The 22,146-nt window shown below is 51.5% G+C and overlaps 1 protein-coding gene across 4 annotated transcripts in view; it reads right to left on the bottom strand.

Annotated features, from left to right (window-relative positions):
* The window catches only part of SGSM2 (small G protein signaling modulator 2), a 35,721-nt gene that overhangs the window by 13,221 nt on the left and 354 nt on the right, over positions 1-22,146 (bottom strand). For 2 of the 4 annotated variants that reach the window (XM_070393310.1, XM_070393306.1), the window contains exons 2-12: positions 18,544-18,619; positions 5,477-5,639; positions 5,041-5,202; positions 4,424-4,491; positions 4,180-4,325; positions 3,716-3,847; positions 3,099-3,223; positions 2,628-2,695; positions 2,239-2,399; positions 1,950-2,076; positions 265-402 (exon numbers count right to left, since the gene is read on the bottom strand). In XM_070393310.1, the coding sequence (XP_070249411.1) occupies positions 265-402; positions 1,950-2,076; positions 2,239-2,399; positions 2,628-2,695; positions 3,099-3,223; positions 3,716-3,847; positions 4,180-4,325; positions 4,424-4,491; positions 5,041-5,202; positions 5,477-5,639; positions 18,544-18,619 (1,366 nt within the window). The remainder of the gene's footprint in view (positions 1-264; positions 403-1,949; positions 2,077-2,238; positions 2,400-2,627; positions 2,696-3,098; positions 3,224-3,715; positions 3,848-4,179; positions 4,326-4,423; positions 4,492-5,040; positions 5,203-5,476; positions 5,640-18,543; positions 18,620-22,146) is intronic. The other 2 variants (XM_070393307.1, XM_070393309.1) reach the window with 2 other exon arrangements.

Below are 22,146 nucleotides of genomic sequence, written 5' to 3' on the forward strand. Positions count from 1 at the left end.
CCAGGTCATCAGGCCTTCTCACCGCGGGATCTCCTCCCTCTCCTCACAGAGCCCAGAGCCAACTGCCTTTTGCTTGGTCCCCTCTTCTTGCAGCACATCCTCCTTCTACCTCCCAGATCTGCCTCCTGATGGAAGGGAACCACCCAGGGTGCAGGTCCCATAATGCCAACACTGCAGTTCGAGCCCCTGCGGTGGGTGGCCGGTGGGCCCAGGGGGTGGGGCAGAGGGAAGGGGAAGGTCAGGGAGAAAGGGAGGGATAAAAACCTTTCATCGGATTGGGAGCTGTGAGGTTCCGCGAGCAGATCATTGAGAGCATCGCGTGTAGTTTATCCTCCTCTTCCTCATCATCGTCCACCGAGGCCGCGCGGCTGGCCGCTAGGTGGTGGTAGTTAATAGTGACTGCTCAAAGAGAACAGCGAGAGAGCAAAGCATAAGGACCCTGGTCCTGGGGCAGGAGGGACCGGATCCGTCCTCCTGGGGAGCAGAATGGAGTCCGGGTCACCCTGAGCCTGCAGGGATGGAAGAGAGGGGACCTGAGAGTCCTCTGACTTACTGGGGAGAGTATGGAAGGAAGTGGGGGGACGGCAGCAGCTACAGAGCTCCACTTTTTGAAGAAGGCCCTCTCTAGGAAGAACAGAGAAGAGAGAACGGATGGGGGAGCCATGGTAGTGATAGACGGGGACCAGTTGGGACAGGCCAGCAGCTCAGGAGCTCCCAGCCCTGGCTCAGGCTGGGTGTGACTGTCGGCAGATGGATCCTGAGCACCCTTCAGCTTGTGTCATGGTCAGGCTGGGCCAAATCAGAAGATTACCCTAAATCTCCCCCTTCAGACTATAAATCCAAACTTCTCCTCCAAGGATTTCCCAGAGCTGCTCTCGAGGAGCCTGAGTCACCCGCTGGGTTTCAGCTCCTTGGCACCTGGCTTGCCCTCCAGGGAAATGAAGTGACCAGAAATGGGAAATGCCAAGGCTTAAGAAAGGACCTGCAGCCTGAACAACCTAAGCCGAGCGATAGGCCGAGATTAAATGCCAGGTGTGCAAACACGCTCTGGCAAATGTGTCTCCTAGTCAGGCACATCTCGGGGAAGGGGATCCCCACATCTTTGCCCTTCAAGCCTGTTGGGACTCCTTGTGCTGTGGCTATGTGTTTACAGTCTGGGTAATCTGTCTGTTAATACAGAGACAACTTGTTGACAACTTATTGGCACAAGTTAGGAAATTTAGGAAGCAGGTGGTCTGGCAAGTGCTCCGGGCTGGCAAATTCCCTGACCTTCTTCCCGAGATCAGTGAGTCTGGCCCGGAGAAACCTGTGGGGAGCAGAGCACTCTGACCAGAAGGGGAATTCTGGGCTTGGTGGACATCTATTAGGATCCAGAGGGGTATGTCCAGGGGGACAGGACCCATAAGTGCCAAGCCACTTTCAGCTCCAGCCTCCCCAGCTGAAAGCCTCACCCTCTTCAGATGCACCTCTATTCCCATTGCGGCTCCTCTCATCAGCAGCTGGTGTGAGGAGGGCTCTGGCTCTAGGGGAGTCAGTGAACAACGTGCACCATCCAAAAAGAAGCGCTGATCCCGCACCCAGGCCACCGTGTGGCGGTCAGGCAGCGGGCCGAGGTGAAATGGAGAGTCCTCCACCCTCTGTCTCTAGTCTCACCTCATTCCCCCTCACCCCCGGGGCAGGGTGTGAATGGATGACTAAGAGAATATTGTGTAGAGACACCTGGGTCAGTTGAGCCAAGAGTCTTGGGGTGACAAGGGAAGGGAAAGACAGCAGGTAGAAGAGAAGCAAATTCTCAGGGGGATGATCTACAGAAAAAGGTCCAATGAGAGGCTAAGTCCCGAACCCGGCCTGGTCAGTGGACCTTGCCCGCTGCCCCTCCTGGGTGATGCTGTTCTCCCCCACCCCCGAAGCATCTTTCTCTCTCCACAGCGCAAGTATGGGACACTCACTGTGCTCATGCCTGTGACCAGGGTAAATGATCCGGAACACGTAGTCTGTGGCCCAGCCTGTGCCCATCTCGTCCACATCTACGGACCGCGCGCTGCCACGTTTCCGCAGCTTGGGGAACACCTTCCCCTGGGGAAGAAGAGGTGGGAAGTTAACCCGTGCAGGGCAGAGTCCATCCCAGGGTCCCACCCAAGGCTGCTCCTAGGAACTCTGTGTGGGGACAGGAAGGGAGGTGGGCAGAGAACTCACCTCACACATCCCTTCACCCAGAGCCTCCCAAGCCCTGCGTACCTTCCCCTGCTGGGTCCAGAGCGGGGGCTCTAGCTGTCCCCGAGGCAGAAGCCCATTCTCCAGGCAGGACAGGAAGGAGAGTAGGTGTCCTCCCTGCGGGAAGTGCAGCGGTGGCTTCTGGATGCCATCCTGGCTCACCAGTACCAGTGTGCCACCGTTTTCTGGGAGGAGGGGGGTGAACATGGGTGAGCGAAGCTGGGCCTCCAAGACCTCCCAGCCACCGCTGCAGCACAGCTGGCCACGCCTCCAGACTGGGTAGGAGGACAGTAGGGCTAGAGTGTGGGGGTGACCAAGAGAGGACAGACATTCAACAGGCCATGCGCAGTGTGTGACTGGGAGAAGGCAGTTTCTCTTCCCCCACCCCTGTGCCCAGGACAAGGGAGGCTCACTTTGCTGGTGGCAGTGGATGCAGACGATCTGACTGAAGGGCACCACCAGGGCATAGTCCCAGTAAACGCTGGAAAGGAACCAAATTGGTGTCACTGTGTCGCTAAACCAGCCAACCTGCCTTCCTCACTTCCTGGGCCCAACACCCCCGAAACCACCCTGTAGACACGAAGACCATAGCCGAGAAGTGACCTCAGCCAGCCATGTCCCTCTGGGCTCCGTGCTGCCCTCATGGCACAGCGCCTGGCCGCCTCAGATGCCTCGAGCTTGGCTCAGGCAAACCTCTTAATGTCCAGGACTGGCTGGATCTTAGAGAGCTTGGGAATATCGCCAGGCAGCCTCTCTCTGCAATTCTTGGCATCGGGTAAGGTGTGAGCCTCCTCTTGGAGCGGGCTGGGCCTCTCCATCCCCCTGCCTGCTGGCAAGCTCTCACTCCCTTCTGCGGCTCCTGCGGTGAGTCCCAAAGCCCCCACCTCTTTTCCAGCTCGGAGTCCCCCAGAGTCCCATTCATGAGCTGGTTGGGGGTCCACTTCAGAGTTAGGCTCTCTGCAGACTGGTGCAGGGAGAGGTAGCCGGGGACAGCCTCCATGTCCTCCTTCTGCGGGGAGGAGACACACCAGAAGAGAGAGACGATGAGGGGCTGAGAGGCTCCCAGGAATGGCCTATGGAAAAGGAGCTGCAGGTGGGAGTGGGGGAGGCCCAGCTAGTCCAATCCAGGGTCCTGGAATGGGGCCGGGCAGCAGCAGGGGAGGCACGAGCCACACACAGATGTAGATATAAACTCTTCCTGGTTGGCCTGGTGCCACTGGCTCCGCCCTGTCAGCTTCCTGGATGCCAGGTATGTCCTGGGCCAGCCATACCCAAGCTGCCTGCTGGCTGCCATTCCCATCCCCGGATGCTCTGGTTCTCAGCCAGAACAGATGCCGTTTCAGGCTCCTGCCCATTCAAGACTGGGCATGAGTCAGTGAATCGGGGCGGGGCGGGGGAGGGTTCTCTTTAGTCAAGCCCCTTAAGAAAGGGATGAATGTGGCTGGAAGGTTCCTTCCTGGGGCCCTCGGGAGAGGATGAGGACGAGCACTAGCTTTCCTACCGGCTGCACCAGCACGTTGTTCTTGCCATAGAGCAGCCGCGTCCTGGAGTTCTGGTGCAGGGATTCCACATACTCTCGGGCGCAGGCAGCGAGCCTGTCCGACGTGCTGCCGCTCGAGTGCCGCTTCCGGATCTGCACAAAGTCCCAGCTCAGCCCCAGCCCTGGGAAATCAGCCTTGGAGGGAGGACCCTAGGTTTCCAGGCAGATCCTCTCTAGCTGACCCCAGGGGTTCCCCTGCCCCTGGTTTGCTCTCAGCCACCCTCGGCTCTCTAGCCAAAAACCAGTGGTGTGCTCCTGGCATTAAGTGCCAGTGTGGGGAAAAGGCTCTTCTGGGATGGCCACTACCTTGGGGCATCTCCAAGGCCCAGCCTGTATCTTCAAGGAGCACGGTGACCAGCTGCCCCTCCCGACAGGCCCCTGGGCATAACTTGGATGAGCACAAGAGTTAGGGAAGGGATGCCTACTCCTAGGGCTGGGCGCTTCGCAGGGGAGTCCTGGCGATTAGGGGGACCCCGGATACGGTGCCGCTGGACCAGCTCATCAGCAGAAGGGTCAGTCCAGTAGTGATCGGCTGTCTTGAGCTTGGTGTACTCCAAAGCACAGGGTCCCACTGTGGAGACAGGGACAGCCAGCTCGGATGGTGCCCCCTCAGCACCTGACCCTCCGCTCCCACTGGCCCAGTGTAGGCCGCTCTGCTCTCAGGCTCACCTAGAAGAGAGGCCAAGATAGGGCCAAACACGGGGTCTGCCAGTAATGCCTCCTTCTCGTAGTACTTGCTGCCAGCGGGAGAGACAGACAGGGGGACTGCTGGGGCTCCCGGACTCATTCCAGGGCAGTCAAGCTCACCAAGCAGGGACGTTCCCACAGACACCAAATGCATGTCAGTCACCAAGAAGAAATAAACCCATAAGAACTGAGCTTTGCAGGGGTGGGGTGGGAGGGGTGTTAAGAGATCAACCAAAGGACTTGCATGCATACATATAAGCATAACCAATGGACACAGACAGTAAGGGGGTAAGGGCCTCTGCTACGGGGGAGGTGGCGGGGGCGGGAGCAGGCTGGGAGAGATCAATGGGGGAAAAGGAGACACATGTAATACTTTCAACAATAAAGAATTTTTTTAAAAAGAAAGAAAAGCAAAAAAACAATAAAAAACAAACAAGAACTGAGCTTTGTGAGGTGTGAGGTGTGTGGTGTAGCCCATGCTTTCGAGGTGCTACGGGGGAGATGGGGCATGCTCACAGGCCAAGGTGGACAGCCAAGCCTGCGGAGGCGGGGATGCTGCAGGGATGTTCAGGAGCTGGGCCCCAGGGCGGGGCATTCACCTGCAGTTCTCCACCAGGTACTGCACGACCCTATCCAGCACCTTCTCGATGAGCGCTGTGCGGACCCATATGTGTTTCAAGGCCTGCGGGCTGAGGGCTGGGGCCTTCCCACTGGTAGAGCCCTGTCTCCGCAGGGCCTCCTGGTTACCCACCAAGGGCTTCCTGCAAAGAGGGGTGGGCTTTAAGAATGCGAAAGCCCAGGGCTGAGCCCCAGACTGGTGGCACTGGGAGGGCAGTTCGGTGCCACAAGATGAGAACCCGGAGGACTGACTAGGTGGAGGTGTTGAAGGCCTTGTGCCTGAAAGTGGCCAGCGCCCACCCTTAGGCTGGTTCTGAGAGGCCCTGCAAGAAATGAGCCCAGGAAGCCAACCTGGGAAGTAGCAGATACCAAATGGTAAGAGCAGAGGGAGGGGGGAGAGGCAGGCCCAGGGCTCACCTGCCCTCAACTTGTTGCTGCAGCTCCTGGACCTTGTGGCAAATCTCCCCAGCCACTGGGCACGTCTTCCCCACCTTGGTGAACAGAGCTGCCACCTTGTCACTGCGCAGGAAGCCGGCGGCACGGCGTCTCAGCTGATGCAGGAGGCAAGCCTCCACCGCACCTAGGCCACAAAGGAAACCAGCACCTGAGCCTGGGTGAGAGGGAGAAAAGAGAATACTCCCCTTCCCCACACCAAGGGAGGGCAGGCCTGACCTAGGACCAGGGCGTGGGGTGTCAGTTTTAGGCAGGCCAGGAAGATACACCGACCTCCTTCCAAAATTCCCCTCCCTGTCCACCTGCTCCTGCCCTAAGGGCCCCATGCCAGGCCGTCCCTCTCACTCACTCGGTGTGTACATGCCTCCTGTGTGCAGCATCGCCCTGGGGCTGTGAGGACCAAAGTTGCCAGTTCCAGTTGGCACGGGCAGCTCCACCCCTGCCCACTTACAGGACTGGACATGCAGGGAGCACCCAGCACACAGCCCTCCTGGAAAGCATGGATGCTGTGGTTGCTAAGAAACGGGTTCTGGAGAAGGAGCTGAAATATTGACGAAGCCATTGCAGAGATCAGATCCGACAGCAGCCCCTGAATTATTGATGAGCCCCGCAGCCAAGAGTGAGAGATTTCTATTTCCCATGCAGGGAGGGCTTCCCTTCATTCATTCATGTTTTAGGGGGTAGACTTCCTCTCTCCATCTGGATACTGCTGACTGCAGACAGACTCCACAGGAAGGAAAGAAGCGTTGGGTGGGGGAGTGGGGAGTTCTCCTGGCCATGAATAGAATCTAAAAATATGAGTGTGTATATTCGGGGGAAGAGGGGACTTGGCCGTTACTGAGGCCAAGCTAATCGTTTTACAAGCCAGGAGGGAAAAGCCCTCAAAGGGGAAGGGATCTGATCACAGAAACACAGTAGTGGCCTGAGCTCCCTTCACCTTCTCCAGGTGTGTTCAGAGAGCAGGCAGGCACGGGTGGGAGAAGGTACTCCCTTCACAAGGATGGAAAACAGCGCTATGCTGGAGGCAGGGCGGCGGGCTAACAGCGTCTGAAACTGGTGGGGCCACTCATCCCATCTCCGGGAAACCTGTGTAAGTGACTTCGGCTCTGAACCTCTGTTTTAGCATCTGTGGAATGAGGAATACTTCTAAGGACTGGTATGCAATGTTACACGAGATGAAGTATGTACAATCTCTTGCACAAGGTCTTGCACGCAGGGGGCACCTTGGTCCCTGTCGATTCCTGACTCCTCACCCTTGTTTGTCGAGACCCTGTTCTGCAGCTCACTATCAGGACTGGGACTTGGCTAGACCTCTCCCTGGCCGGGAGAGGAGAGGATGCCCAGAGGTGGGTGCAGATGCTGTCCTCTTAGAGAACAGGGGAAATGAAGCCCATCATTTATTGAGACTAGTGTTGTTAGAAACCCAGACTTAGGACATATTGCTGAAAACAGAGGTTCTCACCTGATTTCTGCCTTCACTGTAATAACTGACAGGCAGTTACTACTGTCCTATAAAAATGAGCTTTGTTTGGCCTTCTTGTACTGGGGCTGTGAGGACCATAAAAACGGTGGAGATTGCCCTAACCTGTTTGGCTCAGTGGATAGAGCATCGGCCTGTGGACTCAAGGGTCCCAGGTTCGATTCTGGTCAAGGGCATGTACCTTGGTTGCGGGCACATCCCCAGTGGGGAGTGTGCAGGAGGCAGCTGATCGATGTTTTTCTCTCATCGATGTTTCTAACTCTCTATCCCTCTCCCTTCCTCTCTGTAAAAAATCAATAAAATATATATTTTTAAAAAAAGGTGGAGAATCCCTGGAGGCCAGGCAGCTCAGTGAGAGCACCCCAGGGGTGGGGAAAGAGGCAGGACCCCTCCCTCTCCTGAGTGCTTCCTGCTAGAGCTCTTCCCTGCCCATGCCTCGAAGGACTTACTTTACCAGGCGCAGCCTCTCCTTCACACGTGTTCCTACATCTATGTTCACATGTGCATGCAGACAGATATAGCTACACATCTGATGTGTGTACAGGGCATGTGGTGGAATCTCTGCGTAAGTGTCCACATATTCTCTTCCATAGCTAGTCCCCTTGGTCCCTGAGGTCTCGTGTGGCCCTGGGTGTACAGGGGAGAGACCTCCTTTGTCCCATCTCGCGGCCCTGGGGCTGGTGCAGCAACGAGTCCACACCTGTAGGAAGGTGGTGACTATTTCCTTAGGCTCGCACTCCTCACCCGGAGCACTGAAGAGGGAGAGTAGCAGCAGGTGGCACTGATCCTGCAGGGAATCGAGTGCCTTGGTGATGTGACTAATGGCTGGGATAATTAGTCATTAACCTTCCCACTTTCCCCAGGAGATAGAATGCAGCCACGCTGGGGAGCCTGGGAATGGCAGGCAGTGGCACACCCATCCTCCTTGGCCTCACCCATCTTCCTAGGCAGCCTCTGAACACGGGCATTAGGGTTCTCTAGAGTAAGCAAAGGCATTCCCCTGCAGTCACTCCAAGTAGGGAAATACTGATAAGCACAAATATCATGCCCAGTCCCCCCTTCTCAGCCTACAGCTCCTAATTTCCTTCTGTGAAACCCAGGAAAAGCGCCCGGGCAATGTCTGGGGAAGGAGAAATCCCTCTCACCCCTCCACAGAGAATCAGCACATGCAATGAAAAATGTTACTGTGTGCAGTATGTAGGCAAAATAATAACATAATCATAGTAATAATAACAACACTAATAAGTGAGAACTACTATCCTAAGAGGGTTAGGGGGTGGGCTTCTGAGGCTCCAGTGACCCCCTGAAATTGCTCCAGCATTGTTACGGAGAGTGCTTTTATTTTGGATGAGGATCTATGGCTTTTAGCTTCTAAAAGGGGTATTTGACACTCAAAAGTTTAAGACCCTTGCTCTAAGATTTTTAATAACTTTTTTTTTAAAGAGAGGAAGAGAGAGGAAGAGAGAGTTAGAAACATCGATGAGAGAAACATCGATCAGCTGCCTCCTGCACACCCCCTACTGGGAATGTGCCCGCAACCAAGGTACATGCCCTTGACTGGAATCAAACCTGGGACCCTTGAGCCTGCAGGCCGATGCTCTATCCACTGAGCCAAACCAGCCAGGGCTCCTTGCTCTAAGATTTTTAAGTTGAGCAGAAACAGACATTCAAAACTCAGAGATGCAAATATAAAGACACACTCTCTCTCTCTTTTAATATACAGTGAATGCAGTTCCAGACCCATTAGCAACCATGCCCACCTCTCCGGCTGTCCCTGCTCCCCAGAGAGAAGTCTACACAGAGGCCTGTGCCTCTTCTCCCCTCCTTGGCCCAGAGCACCAAGCAGTAAGAACTGGGTGCCTTACTCTTCCTGCCTCAGATGGCCACCATGACTCACCCCCAGGGTGGAGGGCCTGGCAGGAGACACCCTTCACAGCTAAAGCACCAGTCAGCAGGCCCATCCCCCTCTAACTGAGCTGTCTGGGCCCTGGTCACCGAGACATAAAGGCTTCAGGGCCCCCTGTTCCAGTGTGTTCAGGAACCACCTACAGCCATTCTGGATGCACCAGAATAGCGGTGAGACAGCCCTGACATCATTCAGCTCATTTCATGTGGGAAAAACACACACTAATAAAAATCAACAGTTTTCAGTCATTAGTTGGGGTGGAAAGGTTTGGGCGAATGAATCAAAATAGAAACAGAGACATGACTCAAGCATGATCCTTTTTATCTCCCTACCCTGGCCTTCTGAGTTATGGTGCCAGATGAGCCCAGGATACCCTCTCTACATATTATCTGTCCCACTGATAGCAAGGCCCAAGAAACCACAACTCTGGGCAGAAGTGGAACTAATTTTATTTTTAAAAATATTTTTATTGATGATTTTTTTTTTTTTGAGAGGAAGAGAGAAAGAGAAACATTGATTGGCTGCCTCCTGCATGTCTCCTACCAGGATTTGAACCTGCAACCTTTTGGTGCATGGATGACATTCAACGGAATCGCACCGGCCAGGGCGGAGTGGAACTAATTTTAACTCTAGCACCTTGCTATGGACATCTTCCTTCCCCTAAAAAGGTCTGGTACCATCTTCCCAGAGAAAGGCTAGGAACTACAGGCCCAGACTAGCCCTGCGACTCTCCCTCACCAGCCTGTGACGTGTCCCTAAAGTCTATGAAGTTATAGGGTTAACAAATGCTAAATGGGTGGAGACCACAAGTACTAATGACATCTGATAGGGTCCCCTCCTACAAACCCCTTACATCCTGACTTAATCACTCCAAGGAGCCCAATTTGGAATGGAAGAGGCATTGGTAGGTGGAAGTTCCTGACTCTTTTCATACCTTGCTGGAGGGAGGGTTGATTGGTACCACTCCTATGCAGGCCAGGCGGCACTGCCAACATTGCAGGTAACCTCTGACCCAGTAACCACTCTTTAAAGAATCTAGTCTACAGATATAACTGCCAGGTTGCTTCGTTAAACAGCAAAAGGATAAAAACTATCCACGTGTGTATCAATAAAAAACAGTGAAATAAACAGGGTACATTCACAGAGGAGAACGTTATACAACTCCGAAAAAGAAGGAGGATGCTCTCTAGACACTAATAATGGAAAGGTCTCCAAGAGCAAGGTGCAGAGCAGTATGACTGATCGCATGGTGACTTGATTACAAAAAGGGTGGGGTGAACAAGGAATACATTTTTTTTATTAGTATAAAAAATTCTGTAAGGATACACAAGAAACAAAAGTGGCAGTGGTTACCTGTGTGTGAATTTGTAGGTGGAGGAGAAGTGGGAGAATGGGGGCAGGGAAAAGAGTGAGACTTTTCACTGCATATCTTTTGTATAATTTTGCTTTTTGATCCAAGTAAATATATCACCAACTCAAAATAATAATTATAATGATTGAGTAGGTGACCATCCAAGCCAGATACCAGTATTCCATTATGAGATGATGCCAGCGATTCTCTCCAACCTGGAGGTGAATCAAAACTCACAAAACCCAGAGAGGCTGGGTCTGTCCACGGGCACCCTTTCCTTCATCAGCTCCCTCAGCAAACAGGGTCTCCTGATTGGCTCAGTTTCCCATCCCCACAGTAGCATCTGGGCTCTGCTTAGGTCATCTGAGCTGGGGAGGGACCGGAGAAACAATTCAGTGGGCTGGGACAAATTTAGGTGTCTCGGGAGCCCACAGGAATGGACAAAAGCTATGGCTGCCCAGGAAATGTAGCTGTGGTTGAAAAGGATCTTCAATCAGCTCAGGGGTCCCCATAAACAACCCTGGCTTTCACCTGCATATCTATGCTTCAAGCTACGCTCAGGAGCCAAGAGGCCTGGACAGGCCCAGACTCAAAATAGGGTCTGAATGACCTTCAAGCTAGGCCAGTTGACTGAAGTAGAGGGACACAGCACCCAGAGTTAGCACAGCATCGCATGAAGGCTGGGCGCAGGGCTCTGAGCTGGGAGGGGTTCTTTCCTAATGGGAGGAGCAGGTGTGGCAAGTGCTCTCTGCTCCCCCACCTCTGCCAGCTGCTATCTGTGCAGCGGAGCGGTTCAGTTGTAGTTGCCATAGAAAACCCAAGCGAGGAATGCCCTGGGTGGAGCAGCCAGCCACGGGTGGCTGGTGGTGGTCCTGGAGTTTCTGGGGACACTGCTCAGAGCAGAATTTTCCAAAGCCGAATGCCTTGGATAGTGGAGCCAAGACTGTCAGAAGAAGGGCAGCCTTGCTGGTGAGAAAGGAAGGGGTGGGATGGGTGGCCTCTTTTTAAGTTAGGAATTTCCTTCAACGGCTAATGGAGGAAGTCGGTGTTTATCTGCAGCGATGAGGTGGGAGGAGCAAAGAGCCTAGGCCAGGCATCATCAGTCTGTCTCCACCCCACTTCCCTGGCTAGTACTTCCACCCAGGGATTTGTAACTGCTGCCTCACGCTGAACGAGCCTTTCTATGGTAACTAGAGTACATTTCCTCTCAGCCTACACTGGTGATGCTGGCTGTTTGCTTCAGTTTGGGGGGCAGCATTTAGCCTTGTTCAACACCCTAAACCAAGAAAGCACTGCCCCGATATTCCAGAACCAAGTAGGTGAAGGAAATGAAATTCATACCACACATACCCATCTTCCTGGCCTCACTGGGAATGTCAGGCAGGGTCAGCATACACAGTGCTCACAACAGCTTCCCAGGGAACCAGGCCAGTGCTGGCCTCACGCAGGTTGGCAAGGGACAAACTGTCTCCCAGAATTCACCCTTTGGTGACCCGAGCTCTGTCTCCATGAGAGGCAACTCCACCTCAAAGCCCCACACCGCTAGGCTCCACCCCTAGGCAGAGCGCACCAGTGAGACCCATCCCTGGGCAGCACCCACAGGCTTTGGATCAAGACAGATATGGGTTCAAACCCTTTCCTTTCTAGCTATTTGTGTGCAAATCGCTAAATCTCTCTGCGCTTCAGCTACAATTGGGAGAAAGAACAGGCCCCATCTTGATGGGTGGTGAGTGACCAAAGGCAACAGTAGATGCAGAGGTGCAATAGGCTCCTTGATTACTGCCCAGCACCCTGAAGACGATCATGAATGCTGGTGCCTTTCCTCTCGTGCCTCAAACCCATCCCCTGCCCTCCCTCCTGTACCTACAGATGGTCTGTCTGTCTGTGCTCCTCCCTACGGCCATCCCTTCCACCTGCGCACTGGGTACCAGCCTCTTTCACCTCTCAAGGGCATGGCCCAGCAATCACCCCTTCTCTTTCCTATGAGACATTCTTCATTTGTATATAAACATTCTGTAATTTTTCCAACTTAAAAACACCACCACCACCATCACTATCACCTCCCTTGGCCCTATATCCCCACTCAGGTATTGAACCATTCAGCTGCTCCCCTTTATGTAAAATTTCTCAGGGAAGTTATCTATATTCACTATCTCTCTCTCTTCCTTCTCCCATCCTCTCATCATCCCTGTTTTTTTATTTCGTTATGGAAGATTCCAAACATATACAAACAATAGCAAACCCTATGTATCCACCACCCTGACTTAAGCAATGATCAAGCTGTGACCAATCGTGTTTCAGTTACACCGATTCCAACCACTTTTTGTTTCCCCCCAGATTACTTTGAAGTAAATTTTAGACATCGTATACTTTTATCTATAAATATTTCAGTACGTATCTCTAAAAGATGACTGTCTAAAAACATGTGCGTAATACTTATTAAATTTCCTGATTGAGTTCCTGGAGTTCAATTTCTCTGACTGTCCAGATGCTTTAAACTCCCAGAAACACAGATTGCCAGATGGAATCCTGGAGAAAGTTCTAGGAGGCTTCATGGGGAAGCTTGTAGGATCACTTTCAAGAACAAAGTAGAATGTCATTGGTGATGACGATAGCAACATTATTGAGCACCTACTGCATACCTGGCTCCATGCAGTGTACTTTACTGACATCATTCCTTTAATCCTCACACCAACCCTCTGGGGTAGGCTCAGAATGCTGAAAACTCGCGCACACGCACACTTAGTGACCAGGTCAGAATGTGAACCCAGGTCTGTTGGACTCCAAAGTCTCAGCTGCAGACCATCACCAAGTGCCCTCAGCCATGGCCCAAAACAGGTGAGGGGAGCCAGCTCCCCAGAGGGCCTTCTTTCCTACTCATTCATTTCTGGAGGGAAGGCAAAAGCCAGGTATCCCAAGAATGAGCTGTTCATTCAATGCAGGTGGGAAGAAGAGAGAAGGAATCCCTTCCACTGAAAAGAGGCACACTAAACACCGCCCAAAGTCTGAATCTCAGAATGTGCTGAAATATCTCTGGCTGCAGTATCCCCAGGTGGGGAGCAATCCCTCCGCAGCACCTGCTTCTCTCCCAGCTCATTAGCATTTCCTTGTCATTCCCCAGAGGAGCTCACTGCAGCCTGCAGCCGACCTTCCTGGCTAATGACAGCTGCTTAGCAACAGGGAGCTGGTTAATAAAGCCCTGATATTGTTCCCAGCTCCACAGACTCCACCCCTGTCTCCCATTACAGCTCATCCTCAGCCTGAAGCAACCCCCAGGTTGACAGACCTTTGATCAGCGCAAGGAGGGCCAGGAACCTGGAGACTGAGGGGCAGGGCTGCCCAGGCCTGGCCTGGGCCTTTGCCCTCAATGCCTCCTGAGGAGAGGAGACAATTATGAGTCTGAGAACCTATGGTGCCAGGCCAGGAACTTCTCCCAAAGGTTACCATTCAACCTCAGTGCCCGATCAGAATTAAAAAAAAAAAAAAAAAAGATAAACAGAAGTATAGGCACACCTCGTTTTATTGCACTTCGCTTGATTACTCTTCACAGATGTTGCATTTTTTTTTTTTCAAACTGAAGGCAAGACCCCCCACCAGCAAAAAGGTTATGACCTGCTCTATTGTGCACGGTCTGAAACAGAACCCACACTATCTTTGCGGTATTGTGGAGGCAGACACAACCCAGACCCCCAAGAGGGGAGGGCAGGTCCAGAGAAAACACCAGTCCTCATGGGCTGAGGCCTAAATTGAGTATGTCCTCTTTAAGCACATACATGATTATTGCAAATGCAAAGTTCAAAGGTGAAACTTGGGACAATTTACTGCTTAACCCTGACCTTGAGTTGCCCACAAGCAGCTTGACCTCTGGGGGAAGGAGTGGCAGAAGAGGTTCCATAAGGCACCGGGAAAACGAGAAGCATTATTTTGAATCAACAGTACGTTGACATTAAAGTAAAAGTTTCAAAGACCATATTATGAAACAAAATGCGAAGCTGACATGACTTGACAAACCATTCAGTGGTAGGTTTGTGCCTACCTCCAAGCCACAGTCTTCACACGGGGGGTGGAGGGGGGTGCGGGGGGGGGGGGGGTGGGGAGAGACTAGTCACACAGGGCCTGACCCTCTGGCCTGGGGGTTCAGCAGGGCTGCCTCAGAGCAGCACTGCAGTCACACTCTGTGGTCAGAGAACAGCACACAGAGAACCCTTCTTACAGTTTGTACCTGCCGGGGCCTGACCAGTTTCTGGACAGGCAGGTTTAGGAAAAACCACAGCCAACATATAACAAATGCGTATTTCTAGCCAGTCCTGGGAGTCTCACTCCTCCCCGTGGGTAAAAGGAACCGCGGTCTGCTGCAGCTGTCCTGAGTTTGCCCAGGGCCAGGTTGATCTAGTTTTTTGTTTGTTTTTTTGTAATATATATTTTTTTTTTACAGAGAGAAAGGGAGAGGAATAGAGAGTTAGAAACATCGATGAGAGAGAAACACCGATCAGCTGCCTCCTGCACACTCCCCACTGGGGATGTGCCTGCAACCAAGGTACATGCCCTTGACTGGAATCGAACCTGGGACCCTTGAGTCCGCAGGCCGACGCTCTATCCACTGAGCCAAACCGGTTAGGGCAGATCTTGTTTTATTTTGAGAGTATGTTTATGAAAGCTGGGGACAGTGAGACAAACAGGGCTTAGGACGGCAGAGGCAACAGGAGAGCCTGGGCGGGGCTGCTTTGGCTCACTGGGAAGTCAGAGGAAAGCGGCCTTGGAGACAGGGTCAGGGGTTAGCCTGGGACAAGCTGCCACTGCCCATTGCTCCCCTGGTTGCAAATCTTGTGGGGATCCTTGAAGTTTAGGAGGTGCATGCCTGTGGGGGAGGAGAAGGGCGAAAGGAAAGGCATGGGCATGCAGAGGTCATGACTCAAGGATTCTTCAGTTCCATGCCTAAGGCTCTCCAGGAAGGTTCTGTTTCCAGTTCAAATGTCTCTATTCTAAGGAAGTTCAGAGAAGCTCATCTTGCCCAGGCCTTGCTCTCCTCTGCCAAGAACAGAGGGGCCCAGGGCCCCATCACTCCCCAAAGCCCTAGATGTGAGCACTCCACCAGGTCCACAGAGAAGTTCCTGGCCTGGCACCATGGGTTCTCAGACTCGTAACTGTCTCCTCCCTTCAGGACGCACTGGGGGCAGGGCTGCCCAGTATCCAGGTTCCTGGCCCTCCCTGCCCAGAGACAAGTCTGCACAGCCTTCGCTCTGCTCCCCATCTCTCAGCACCTTCTCTGCACCCCCATTCTCCCAGAACAAAGCTGACTTCTGGGTGTGGCTAGACCAGCAAGACCCCAGTAAAAGACTGAATCTGCTTCAGACTGAAAATGCATTCCTGAACATTTTTCCCGGGGATGAAGGAAATGGGCATATCAAAATCTCCAAAAAGCCAGCCGGTTGGAGTTTTCCCTCAATGGGTATCTATTCTCCCCTCTGCCTGCCCCCCAAGAATCGCTGATTATGATTCCACTGTGTGACTGTATGCAAATGGCTTGCAGGCAGAAAAAAAAAAGGTGGATGATCACTGCTTTCAACCAACCTGGTTGAGCCCAGATTGAGACTCACCTCACTGAATACACCAACTTTGACACAGTGTGAGGATTCCTTTTTCAGTGGCTCTCAGGTGCCCAGCTGGACTGAGCTTTATACTGTTGGCAGCCCCCCTGCTAACATTCCCGTCTGTGACTGTGCACTGAGCCCAAGGCAGAGGCAGCAAACTGGCAGAGGCTTGCAGATGCCTTTTGTGTGGCCCACACAATTTTTTTAAAAGGAGTATTAGTTATCAGCATTTACAAAAAATTGGGAAATTTCATATAAAATCCCAGATTTTTGGATTCTCTTAAAGTCAAATAAGTCATGGTACACCCAGGCTGGCATGCCTGCAGGAGCTGGGTGGTGCCGCCTTCTTCAAACAGGGCAAGCATGTCCAGTTCAGTGCAGCCCAGCTCCCACCCTGCCGGTTGCTTTGTACCTGGACAGCTTCTTCCTGGGTTGACCTTTCTCAGCCCACCCTGTAGGTTTGTACTCCTGGACCCAAGGCACCTCTTGCAATCCAGCAGAACAGGGTTCCTCTTTGCTCCTGGGCGGACTTTAGATCCCTGGAGACTTGGGTCTATCTCATAAATCTTTTTTCTATTTTAGCAACTGAAACTGGTTGAGAGAAGAATCATTCCCTTTGAGGGTGATACCCTACCTGCTGGAGAGCCCTGGGCTTCAGGCCGGAGAAAAAAGCGAAAGCCGTACTGGGTTAGAGTGATGAGAAGGGATCTGATGGTTTCTTTTCACCCTAATTGGCCTAATGTGGGATGCCCATAGCTTTTCTCCCTGCTTCTTGCCCCCCGCGCCCCCCGCCACTCCTCCATGGCCACCCACGTGTGGCGCCCATGCACAAGCTGTTTGTACTAATTTTTGTTTTTTGTGTTTGATGTGGGTGCTCTAGACAAAGCCTAGTACTAAACCATGCAAAACTGGGCTGCCAGCAGAGCCCTCTGGTGACAATGACAGACAGTGGCTGACGTCAGGGGAGCACAGAGCACCAGTAGAAATGAGTAGACTTCTAATATTCTTCAAAGCCACTTATTACAAGACTAGTATGCTCTCCTCCTGGCAAAGGTTCTGCCCAAAGGGGAGATGGTGGGAACTCCAATCCTACAAACCTAGCTTCAGCCTCAACATCTAAAGGGGAAGGAAAGACAGGCATTGTCTGAGCTCTTACAACGCTAGGAACGTTCCCACGCATCATCTCAGTCCCACAAAAACTCCCTGAGCTGGGAACCATCACCCTATTTTTAGGGGAGCAAACTGAGGGTGGCAGATGTTAAGACACTTGACCAAGATGACTTAGAAGCAAGTAGAGCGTCAGGATTTGTGTGAAGCCTCAGCCTGCCACTCAGGCTCTGCTCAGAGGCTGCCTCTCCCCGATCAGCCTCCCACCTCTCTCTGCTTTATTTTTCTTCACAGCTATTATCATACCTGTTACTGCATGATGTGCTTATGTGTGTGTTCACTTCCTGTCTGTCTCCCCACAGAGTGTAAGCCTCTGTGGCAGAGACCACCCATCTTGTTGCTGCTGTTTCCCTACCTGGAGAACAGCATCTGGTCCCTGGTGGACCTTTGTCTTTACTGCTGGACTGATGGGAAGGACAGCTCTTCCTGCCTGTCCATGCTGTCAAAAAGCATCCCCTCCCTTATCTGCTCCTTTCTTTCCTTCCCCTCAAGAATTCACAACCTCCCTTCCACAAACCTCTAACACCAATCTCAGAGGCCAAGTAAAAAAAAAACATAGAAAAGGCAAATGGCTCTGTGCTCCTTCAGAAAGGGAGCTATAAGGAAGGTTAAATCCCTGGAAATCCAAGAAAACTCTGCTGTGTGTAGAGACAGGCTTCCTCCTACAAAGGCAAAAGTGTTCATGTTGAGGAGGAAGTGATGGCTTATGGCAGACTTCCTTTTAAAGCGGGAGAAAGGCTGCCATAAACCATCACAGATAGCTTTGGCTATCCCTCCTATCCCACACGCATGCTGTTTTGCACCCAATCAAGTACTTGGAGATTTGGGATGCTGAAGCAACACAGGTGGGACTAATTAGAAAGTAGATGTGGCACAGAAAGCATCCAAAAAGTACAAATGCATCCCCAAAGTTAACGTAAGGACAAACCAGAGCAGTGGTCCCCAAACCCAAATTATCTAGGACAATGGCTCTTGAAGTGTGGTCCTTGGACCAGCAGCAGCATCTGTGAATTTGTTAGAAATGCAAATTCTCAGGCCCATCCAGACCTACCAGAATCAGAAACTCCAATGTTGGGGCCCAGGAATCTGGTTGTTTTTTAAAAATATACTTTTATTGATTTCAGAGAGGAAGGGAGAGGGAGAGAGAGACAGAAACATCAATCTGCCTCCTGCACACCCCCCACTGGGGATGGGGCCCGCAACCCAGGCATGTACCCTTGACCAGAATCGAACTTGGGACCCTTCAGTCCTCAGGCCAATGCTCTATCCACTGAGCCAAACCAGTCTTTTAGGACACTGATGTATACTAAAGTTTGAATACTACTGTTTTAGGGGACTAAACAAGTATAGGTCCTGAAGATCCTGATTCAGTAGGTTTGGGATGGGGCCCAAGGAGACTGCAAGAGCTTCTGAGTTGATTCTGACTTGCACCCAGATTTAAAAACTATGAAACCTGAGGTCTCATCTTTCCCTGACCCCAGGACAGTGCCTTCAGTTTTAGACCCGTCTCCCACTATCTCCCAGTCACTCACTTACCACACAGAGCAATGATGTGGCTGCTATCTTCATGCACAAACTTCCTGGTGACAGCCTCCTCCATGATTTGCTTCACCTGCGGATAAATGGGCAGTATAGTCCTTTATTTTCTGATCAAAGGCCTGTGGACAAGTAAATAGCTTGGCTCTGCCCTCCGGTCTGGGTTCAGACACTTGCAGAGTAGATGATAGGATGGGAGGAGTGGGAAAGCCAACTTTCTTCAGCACAGACAGCTCCAAGCATTTTAGAAAGGCAACCAGAAAAAGATACACTATAAACCCACCAACCAATCAGTGCAGATGTTCTAGCCCAGGAGGAAGTACCCTGCTGTGAGAAACAGGGATAGGATGCTGTTTGCTCATCTGTACTGAGCTGGAGAAGGGCTTCTGGGCAGACGCACTGTCCTTTAGGGACAAACTGTCTCAGTACAGGCTGCAGATAAACAACCTGCCCCTCCTCTTCTCTGCCTTCTCCGAGATTAGGGATAGGTACATCCAGGCCTTAGGGACACTCTCTCCACACGCTCACAAGCCCAGCCCCTTTCTGTCTAGGTAAAATCCTGATGTTTGGGTTCCTCCTCACATGTAAAGCTTCCAAATACCTTGAAAATGGTGACACCTTTAAGAAAACACTTAAAAAAAAACCACAACTTAGTTTATTAACATGTACTGTAGTAGGTGTACTAGTATATCATAATTATACATCTCGATGAATTTTCACAAACTGAACCCACCTATGAAACCAGCACCCAGATCTAGAACCAGAGCATTTGACCTGCACCCCAAGCACCCTCCTCCTTTCTACCAAGTTCCTTCTAGTCACCACTCCCTTCAAGGGTACCCACTATTCTGACTTCTAACATCATAATTTTGTGGGGTTTTGTACTTTTACTGGATGGAATCACTCAGTATATAGTGTTTTGTGACTGTTTCTTTTGCTCCCCAGTGTGACTGTGAAATCATTTTCCATCGTGTGAACACACCACAATTGAGTGGCCTTTAGGTGGTTTGCAGTTTGGGGCTGTTATGAATAGTGCCGCTATGAACATTCTGGACATGTCTTTGGATTTATATTTTTAGGCAAGGAATTGCTGATGCCTGCTTTCTGATTTACTAGATTTTTGCCAAATTGTTTCCAAAGTGGCTGTACCATGCCCTAGATGGTTTGGTTCAGTGGATAGAGTGTCGGCCTGCAGACTGAAGGATCCATTCCGGTCAGGGCACATGCCCAGGTTGCGGGTGCGATCCCCAGTAGGGGGCGTGCAGGAGGCGGCCTATTGGTGATTCTCTCTCATCATTGATGTTTCTATCTCTCTCTCCCTCTCCCTTCCTCTCTGATATCAATAAAAATATATTTAAAAATACACACACAACAAAGTGGTTGTACCAATCTACACTCCCATCTGTAGTATATGAGGTTCTAGGTGCTCCCAACATTTAAGCCAAGCACTTCTGATGTCCTGGGGAAACCGGCCGGCCAGGAGACAGATGCGAATCCTGGAGATTAAAGGAATAGATGACCTCAAACCCCCTGTAAAATGTTCCAGATAAACTCCTGGCAGAGCTGGTGTTTGCCATTCTTTTGGGACCAGACATGAAATGTCCTGATGCTGCCCTGGCTCCCATGTCCCTCACCTAGGACTGTACAGTGAGAAGGGTGGTAGAGCTACTATAGCCTGGGGGGCAGGGAGGAAGGAGATGGGGGCTCCTTCTCGCTTGAATTTGCTCATGGTTAGCAATTAGGTAAAGGGGATCAGATCAATCTCGCACTATAATTTTTTTTTAAACTAAAAATGTTTTAAAACTGATTTGAGAGAGGGAGAGAAATATCAACTTGTTATTCTATTTATTTCTGTATGCATTGGTTGATTCTTATATTGCACTCTATACTCTTAAAAAAAGCTTCCCAGATTATTTACCAAGGCTGCTTGCATTAAACAGAGCATAATGTCACAGCTCAGAAACCTGTGGGCATCTGCCGCAGGCTGGCAGGGCAGACCTGTAGGTTAGGAGGAACTACAGATGCCCTAGAATCTGGATACCAGAGGTTCGTTGCGAAAGGCCAGCCTTGCCTACAGCTATCCCCAATGTCTGTACCGGTAGGAGAAGAAAGGATATTTCTCTCAAAATTGAGTACTCAAACGGTAAGGGAATGAAGTTCAAAGCAGGTCAACCTTTGTCAGGTAATGTAACATAGCTGTGACATATTCTGGACATGTCTCGCATTTGTTTAGGAATCATTCTTGGAGTTTGCAGACCGCCTTCCAAATACTGAGAAAAGAATCATTGTCGCCTCAAAAATCTTTCCTATCATCCCTGACTAACCCCAGATTTGAATCACACCAACATTTCCTAGCACCTCTGGCCACAGTTTGGGTACGCCTACTTTTTGTTCTTGCTTATACTGTTCATATCCGTCTCTGTCACTGGACTCCTTGTTTCCTGAGGATAATCGCTGAGATGTGAGATTTCTCTTTTCCTTGGGAGAACAGAGTTGGGGCTTAAGTGCTGATCTGATATACTCCTGGCCTAAAAAAACCACTCTTTCTTGGCCACTTCATAGCAAGGGCACAATGGAGCTCCGCGCACACAGCTGGAAAGGTGATGGCTTCCACGACTTCTTTGCCAATTAGAGGGAAAGGAACAAATGTTAGGGCATAATAGTCAGGCCAGATAATGCAGGAGAACCATCGAGAGCCTTCCAGGATTTTATGAGAACCAGACTCTTCTCCAATCCTGAAACTCTAGGAGGGGGTAAAGAACCCAATACGGTACCTTTTATAGGTGAGGTAGATATTGTTATCTCTATCTTAGAGATGAAGCAATTAATATCCAGAGAGGTTAAGTAACTTATTCAAGATCACACCGAGATAGGTCCAGACTATTTCAAAATGTATGCATTCCCACCAGACCTTGCAGTCTTCAAGATCAGTAGATTTAGTTACCAATCATTGAGTGCCTACTGTGTGCCCTGGAGACAGAGTAGTGGACAAAACAGTTTTCCTGCCCCCCTGGAAGGTACACATCTGGCAGACACAGAGGTAGGTCAGAGTTGTTCATGGCTCCAGAGGCCTAATCTATTTTAATCCATTCTGCGGGTTTGAGCTCTCCAGCTCTCATATGGGGGTGAGTCATTCATATGGGCACACACACCCCCCCTCAAACCGAAATTGAAATAGGCTTTAGGGCAGAGTCAAGGTAAAAGACGTTAGTTAGTAGAAAAAAGGATTCTTTTTCTGACATGAGGCGGGGGGGGGGGGTCCTCAAAAGGAGGGGGGATCTGAGTCTTAAAAACCATTCTCAAACTCGCCCTCCCACCCACTTCTCTGGGTAAGGAGGTGGGCATGGATTGAGCAGCAGTGAGGTGTGAGGCGAACCCTCCCGCAGCTGCCACTCAGTTCCCAAAGGGTACCAGAGTGGGGTACAGGGCAAACAGGAGCGAAGTCCCCAAATCACCGGGTCAGCCTCACTAGGAGGCCAGCGCCGGGCCCCGCCCCCTCCCGAGTCCGCCCGGGCAATGCACGGGCAGCTTCAGTTTTCCAGAAATCGCCGCCACCCCTCCCCCGACCTCGGTCTCCCAGCGCAGCTGCCGTCACAGGGCGGG

This window comes from Myotis yumanensis, unplaced genomic scaffold (genome assembly GCF_028538775.1).
Source record: "Myotis yumanensis isolate MYYU_CA2020_CCGP unplaced genomic scaffold, mMyoYum1.0.hap1 SCAF_16, whole genome shotgun sequence".
Taxonomy (NCBI): domain Eukaryota; kingdom Metazoa; phylum Chordata; class Mammalia; order Chiroptera; family Vespertilionidae; genus Myotis; species Myotis yumanensis.